We start from the raw sequence: 7,231 nt of genomic DNA on the forward strand, positions 1-7,231 counted from the left end.
TCAAAACTTGAATAGTATCTTCTTTATTTACAAGTTAGAATCAAGAGACAAAGAAAAGACAGTCCAGGGATCAAATGGGGAGGTGACTGAAATCCCCAAATGTAACAGAAGGAATAAGAAGGAAAGTGTAGAAAAAAAAGGTCAATGTAAAAAAAGAGCTCCCCTTCTTCCCTCCCCACAGAAGCTGAGGGGAGGACCACGGTGCCACCCTACAGCCTTACCTAGCTTAAATAAATTAAAACGAACAACCTCAAAACAAGGCCCTTGGAAGGGAAGAGGGCAGCTAGGGCCTCAGGTAGCCTTGTGCCCACTCCCACCAGTCAGTCCCCTTGCCCCAACCCTTCATCCTCAATGGGGGCTCTGTGCCCAAGAAGTCATTCCCAGTAGGGATGGGAATTCAATCTTATTTTGTCCATGTCCTTCCTTCAGTAAACGTCCCTCCTTCCTCCCCCCTGCAGAGCCAGCTCTCCTATGGAGGGGGTGAGATGAAGAAGTGTCACAGCAAGGGGAAGCGGTGGGGCAGGGGGTACAGGGGGTCCGGTCCTGCGGAGCCTTCCTGCCCCTCTGGCCTGGCCCCTTAGCCCGAGTCAGAGTCACTGGTGTCTGAAGAGGATGAGGAGGAGGAGGAGGAGCTGGAATCTGAGCTGGAGCTGGAAGCGCTGAGTCGTGACACTGCTACTTGCTGTGCGGATGACGACTCTGTTTTCTCACTCGCTGTAGAACAAAGGTAAAGATGTCAAGTCTACACCTTCACTTGTTAAAATAGTGAGCTGGTATGTAGCTCAGCAGAATACTGCTCAGCACACACATGAAGCTCTGGGTTCAATCCCCAGTAGTGCATCTGAAAAGTAGAAGAATGTTAGAGAAGACTAACTTCCAGCAGTCAGAAACTCACCTTTCTTAGGAGGCTTTTTGGTGGAATTAAGCTGTCCACTGACGTCTTGTAGCCGCTTTTCTAGTTCCCGTTTCTTCTCCAAGGCTAGCTCCTCCTTTGTCTTTCCCACAGGTTTCTTAATAGCTACAGGGAAAATGTAAACAGGAGTCACTGACTGAGAGCTACCATCCTGGGGCCCTCTATGCTATGCTCAGGGCTGTGAGGAGCAGAACACCTGCTGGGTCTTGTCTGACACTTACTGTAGGGTTTCCGAGGTTTCTTTCGCAGGCAGGATAGGACGTAGCGCTCTAGCTCTCTCAGTGTGGACGGCTTGAGCGTTTCAAAATCAATCTCAATTTCTTCTGGATTTGAGTCACGGAGTGAGGGCTCGCGGGCTTGGATGATATGCACCACTCGACCTAGCTTCTCCCCAGGCAGTTTATTGATGTCCAGGCTCAGCTGCCTCTTCTCATCGTAACTCATGGGCCTGCTCTCTTCTTCTTCCTCAGAATCAAAACCAGCAGGCAGGACAGGTGGGGCTGCCTTTGAGGCCTTTTTGGGCAGCCTATGGGCAACAAAGTCGTCAATGGCATACTTGTCTCCCAGTGTTCACCTCAGTAACTCTGACTCTTGCCTGGAATCGTCTAAGGAACAAATCTGGAAAGCTGTGCCACTATAGAAATGAATTTTACTGGAACACCCACATGGTTGACAGTTCCCTACAGCTGCTTCTGCAAGGTGGATTACCTGGGAAAATATGGCCCTTAAAAATGTTACTTGGTCCTTTAGAAAGTCTGCCAACCCCTGAGGATGGCATCCCTGGAGAGGGATGTGGTATCTGCTTCCCATCTTCATAAAGTTCCTCTGTTACACGTCAGCCTGGGCCAGAGGTCCCGTCCTCAGAAAATACTCACTTGCTGTTACTTCCTCCAGGAGGTCCAAAACCAGGAGGGCCCAGCGCAGCAGCACCGCCAGCCGCACCGCCACTAGCTTTCTTTGATTTCTTGGACTGAGGTGGACGAGGTGCCCGAGGCCCCTTGTCATCCTCATCCATCCCAACTCGGCCCCGGTGTTTCTCTGCTTTCCGCTTCTTCTTTTTCTCCTTTTTGTCTCTCTTCCGCTTGGGCTTAGATATCGGGCCCTGGGACAGAGCAGCCAGCTGTTCATGTACTGCCCGCAGCTACACCAGAAAGCCAAAGTGAGGAAAGTCAATTAAGACCAAGAAAAAACAGTGCTAACACAGGGCGTGAACCTCTTACACAGCCAAGATGAAGCCCGAAGTACCTGTTCTTGTAGTTCTGCCAGGCGATGAGCTCGCTCTTCCTCAGAATCTGAGCTCTCACTCTCTTCCTCCTCATCTTCCTCGTCATCCTCCTCTTCCTCAGAGGAGCTCTCACTGCTACTTTCCTCACTGGAGGATTCTGAAGATGACTTGGCCAGCCCAGGGGGCAAGGCAGTAGAAACTGGCAAAGGCCCTGGTTCCAGTGGCTCATCTGGCATCTTGGCATAACGGAACTCAAACACATCCTAGAAACAGAGGTGGACTCAGAACTATCTAGTTACCCAGCACGACAGCTCTAAGACTGGGGAGATTCTCATGCTAGGGATGCAGAGCACAAGTAACAAAACTCCTTTTAGTCAGTCACTCAACTGTTTTAACTCACCTGCAACTTCCGGGCCATGGCCACAACATCGTGGTCTGGGGGATTGTACTTATAGCAGTTGGAAAACATAAGCCGCACATCAGCAGCAAACTCCTGTGCATCTCGGTAATCACGATTCTCCATCTTTCGCTGCAGAAGGAAGCAGCGTCAGAAGCTGCACAGGCAGAGACTCACCGTTCCCTGCCAACCCCAGTACAACAGGAGCCCTCTCTTGAAAGCATAGTGGGGTGACCTTAGGGATCTGTGCCCTGGGGTTCAAGTCTGAAGTCAAAGGATTTGGGGTGGGTTTGAAGTGGTATCTACGTCTAGAAAAGGAAATCATTTCTAAGTGACGGGAATAGCCTAGATCACTTGTTTCCTAACACTCTTAGCAATACTGAAGAAACCTCACCTTTACAGTACAAAAAATGGACTTCAACAAAGCATTTAAGTTTGTAAAAGCAAGACACTAAGAATGAAAGGCTGCTGTGTGCTGAAAGGAGGCATGAGCATTGTTTTATTGATTCCTAGGCTCCAATCACTGTCTGAACAGCCCATCTGCCCCATGCAGTGGGTACCTTGACAGTGCTGAGGTCCATGGGGTGTTTAATGATGTCATGGTAATCATGAAGGCCCAGAGCAGAAGCATCCACGGGTTTGTAGAAAGGCCAGGCATAGGCAGCATGCTTCTTAGAGAGTAACTCCTTCAAAATGCCATTGCAATGTTTCAACTGTTCTGACAGCTTTCCTTTCTTAGAGCTCTGGTGCTGTTGCTGAGAGTCGGGCAAGTCTTTCCGTGGGGGCTTGATGGGACGGCCGCTCTCTCTACGCACAGGAGGAAGCCGTGCTGCCTTTGGGTCAAGACTCCCAGGAGGGCTAGCTGGGGAACCAGGGGCTAGGATGGCTGTAGGTGTAGGAGTAGTAGTATCTGCTTTCCGCTTGACACCTTTTTTCTACAGAAAGGAGGGGGGGAAAACCCCGGCCCATTATCCCAAGTCCAATTCACCCCAAACCTTTCCATCCCCATCCCCACAAACCAATCTCCTGATGTATACCTTGGCAAGGGGCTGAACTGGAGGAGCTGCTGAGACAGCAAGAAGTGGGGGTCCAGCAGAATGCAGGGATTTAAGAAGGGGAGAAGAGATGACGGATGGATGAGGAATGTTGAGGACAGTGGTAGGTATCTCAGGAGGTGGCGTGTACAGGGCTGTGTGTGACACAGAAGAAACGGCAGGCACCTGATGGGCACTGGTGATGTTGCCCTGGAGTGCTTAGAAAGAAAAAGAATTTCAGTTTGGTCTTACTCTCTTCTGCAGTTAGGTAAGGTCATCTGAACACCCCCACCCCCGCCTTCCTACCTGCCAACTTGGCCCCCTTCTTATGGCTGTTCTTAGGGATGGTCACCACAAGCTCCTGCTCTTCTTGGGGCATTGATGCCACTTTCTGTAGGAAGATCTTTTCCAGTGTTTGTGCCATTAGAACAATGTCATCAGTGGGCTGATGGGAATATAAGCTCGGAGTTAACACCATCTCCCTGAGAATTCCCACCCTACAGCAGCACACCCACCCCTCAATTCCGATCACCAAGTGCTTAAGGTCACATATCTCCCTCCCCCAACCCATCCCCAAATACAACAAACAGCACAGCAGAGGAGTTAAATGGAGTCTATTCTTTTCAGGTCTCTAGAGCGTTCTGAGAAATAGGGCCACCATCCCCAGTATGAAATGTGTTCTACTTAAGTAAACTTTTAATTATAGAGCACTGGAGACTTATCTCTCTGTTCAATAGCACCATTCCGAGGTCAGGCTCTTAGACCTTGACATCTTCAGTGGTCAAAGACTTGTGTAACCAGAACCAGGGTTAAACAAGTGCTGCCTTTTGCCACCTGCTAAACACTGAAGAAAACTTACCTTGTTATAAATGTAACAGTTGGTGAACATTGTATTGAAATCCTGCATACATTCTGAGGCCGCCCAGTAGTAACTGTTTTCAAGTCTCCTTTTGATGGTGCCCATGTCCATAGGCTGTTTTATGATTTTGTGATAATCCTGGAGAGAAACGCTAGGTCAGAGCCACAGGAATCACCTGTTCTAGGGAAACTACCCACCACAGACCAATACATACGCCCACACGCATACCCTATGCTTGTTCCCCACACTGCGGCCCCCGTTAACCCAAAAGAAAAATAAGAAGAGAATTCAGGGTGTGTGTGTCTTTGAGACAGGGTCTTCCTGTAGCCACGGCTAGTCTGGATTCGCTATGGAGACCAGGCTGCCTCTGCCTGAGTGCTGGGATGAGAAGTGTGCATCTATGCCTCTATGCAACCATGCCGGGCCAGGAATAGGGTTCTTAATACCCACTAAGAGGCCCCTACTACCTTTCTCTAAACCACCCACCTCCCACCCACTCTGGCATCTTCCCATCCTGTGACATTACCTCTGGGAATGGCTATCCATGGGCTGCATGAGGGAAAGGAAGAAGCTAAGAATTTTGGCCACCGTGGTCCTCTCCCAACAAGGGGTGGGAATCTGTAAAATGGAGCCAGGGCACAAAAGTTAAGGACACATGGAGGGCACAAGGAGATGCCAAGATAGAGATGGAACAATCACAGGACCATGAGTCCACGACTGGTGGCCATTTGCCCTGCAGAGAATGTCAATACCCTAGGGGCCGCAGCACCTATCTTAGCCCACCTGACTCACACTCGCACATCCCTATCCCGCCCCGACCAGGGTCTCTACTCACCGGCAGACCCAGTTTCACAGCATCTACAGGCTGCCGGAATGGCCATGCAAACTGATGTTTCCACAAGGCTTTCATCACGACCTTGTGCAAGTACTGCAGCTGGTTGGTGACCCGTCCTGGCTTTTTGGGATTGGACACCTCAGGGGGTGGAGGGTTGGCAGGGGTCAGTTGCAAAGCTGGTACAGAAGCCATTGTGGGGCTCTCAAATCCCTCGTACAACAGAGAAGGTTTCCGAATCCTCTTCCCCGGCGCTGCTGCCTCTGGGCCCAGTCCCAGTAACCCTGCATTCCCCTCCCCAGGGAGCCTGCAAAAACAGGAAGCAAAATGAGCTATGCTGACCGCGACACTCCAGTGTTCATTGCTAGGTCTATGCAACCCAATCAAGGCAAACTCTGAAGTACTGTACTGAGTATCATGCCAGGTCTCCACGGGAGCTAGACCGAGTGTCCTACTGGATCCTACCCACCTCCTATTAGGTCTGACACTGCAGAGTCTGGTGGGCTGCTCATTTAAAATACATACAAAAACCTCTAAGTGTCACGTGGCAACAGTCCTATGGGAAGAAATTTTAAGCAAAATGGGCGGAGCTGAGAAAAGTGAAGGTTCTCACTAGGGACTTGGCGGTTGCCATGGTGGCCGTGACTGAGAAGCCGGTGAGAGAGCCAAGAAACGGGAGAAAAACTTCCTAAGCACCGATTCGACACCAAAGAAATCCAGCTCGGAATTCCCCCGTAAGCTCAGCTGAGCGGAGCCACACACAAGTGCCCTAAACCCAACCCAGAACCCTGAGTCAACCGACGCACACACGGGAAGGCCGCTCACTCCCCACCAACAGCCAGTCCCTGAAAACCGGCAAAAAAGCCTGGAGCCAGAGCTGCCCACGTCAAGGTCACTACCGGCCGCGGACACACGACCAAGCCCTACACCGACCGGCCTGTGTTTACATCCGCAACCGGCGCGGCTCCGCCCCCCCCCCCCCCGTGCAGCCCCCCGCAGTCGGCCTTGTACGCCGACCCTCCAGGCCAGCCTGGGAAGCCCCGCCGCCAGGCCCGAAGCTATCGCCATGGCAACGCTACGCCAGCCCACAAGCGGCGACCCCCGGCCAGGCCACCCCGCCGCTGGGCCCCGAGGCTGCAAGGATGGAAACGGCCCACCTGCCTGCGACGCAGTCTGGGGCCGAGGCCACCGCTCCAAAAACGGTCGCAGCGCGCTCGCGAGCGCCAGCAGCTGCGCGCCCGCCCGCCGCCCCTCCCGCTGCGCCCGGACCTACTTGTGGGGCGTCACGTTCTGCAGCATCTTGAGGGACGCCCGCGCTGCTCAGCCGCGGCAGGTCCGGGTGGCCTCGGCTCCGCGCGTCGCCGGGCCCCGCATACCCCGGGACGTGCAGGGAGGCCGCGGCCCTCGGCGCCTCCGGCGACCTCCCTCCGGGCCGGCGCAAATGCGGTCTCCTGCGCCGCCCGCGGCCCAACTCCGGCAGCTTGGTACGCTCCGCGAGCGGAAACCGCAGGAAGATAGCGGCGACCGAGGCCGGCCGGCGCGCCGAGACGCGATGGTCGCCGGCCCGGACAGCGTCGTCCAAGCGGCCGCTGGACGCGCAGCGGGGGCCGGCTCCTCCGAGGTCCTCCTTCGCCCTCCGATGACGGTAGATGAACACCCAGAGAGGTTTCAGGGAGCCGCCGCCTCCATCTTTAAAATCCTCTTGAGGGTGGAGTAGAGGAGTGGACAGACTCCGCGAACTGGGCGGAGCCCGGGAAAGGGGCGCTCCGGGGGCTTCTAGGGGGTCTGCGCTGTCCACGGGGGCCGGTCCCGAGCAGACTCGAAGGCCATTTCCAAGCAGATGGACGCGGATTGTAATGGCGGCCTCAGAAGACACGAAGGCGCCGGATTGCCGGGCAGAACCCTCCAGCCCGTCCTAGACGCTGCTCCACTCCAGCGCGAAATGGCGCCGCCGAGCGCCGCGCCAGCCCT

General features: G+C 53.8%; 1 protein-coding gene across 2 annotated transcripts; it reads right to left on the reverse strand.

The window, feature by feature from the left end:
* Brd2 (bromodomain containing 2) lies at nucleotides 1-6,915 on the reverse strand. Of its 2 annotated transcripts, XM_017802546.2 has the most exons (13): nucleotides 6,534-6,804; nucleotides 5,264-5,567; nucleotides 4,955-5,046; nucleotides 4,429-4,566; nucleotides 3,876-4,014; nucleotides 3,573-3,787; nucleotides 3,096-3,470; nucleotides 2,539-2,667; nucleotides 2,159-2,401; nucleotides 1,789-2,054; nucleotides 1,135-1,439; nucleotides 896-1,018; nucleotides 1-714 (listed from the first exon to the last, which is right to left on the reverse strand). In XM_017802546.2, the coding sequence occupies exons 4-13, from the start codon at nucleotides 4,537-4,539 to the stop codon at nucleotides 578-580; spliced, it is 2,043 nt and encodes a 680-aa protein (XP_017658035.1). In that variant the 5' UTR covers nucleotides 4,540-4,566; nucleotides 4,955-5,046; nucleotides 5,264-5,567; nucleotides 6,534-6,804; the 3' UTR covers nucleotides 1-577. The 2 variants fall into 2 exon arrangements, with proteins under 2 accessions (XP_017658035.1, XP_008848658.1); XM_008850436.2 differs by lacking the exon at nucleotides 4,955-5,046 and having other exon boundaries at nucleotides 6,534-6,915.
* Between the last annotated feature and the right edge of the window lie 316 nt (nucleotides 6,916-7,231).

Source organism: Nannospalax galili, unplaced genomic scaffold, assembly GCF_000622305.1.
Source record: "Nannospalax galili isolate Female #2095 unplaced genomic scaffold, S.galili_v1.0 scaffold3450, whole genome shotgun sequence".
NCBI lineage: Eukaryota > Metazoa > Chordata > Mammalia > Rodentia > Spalacidae > Nannospalax > Nannospalax galili.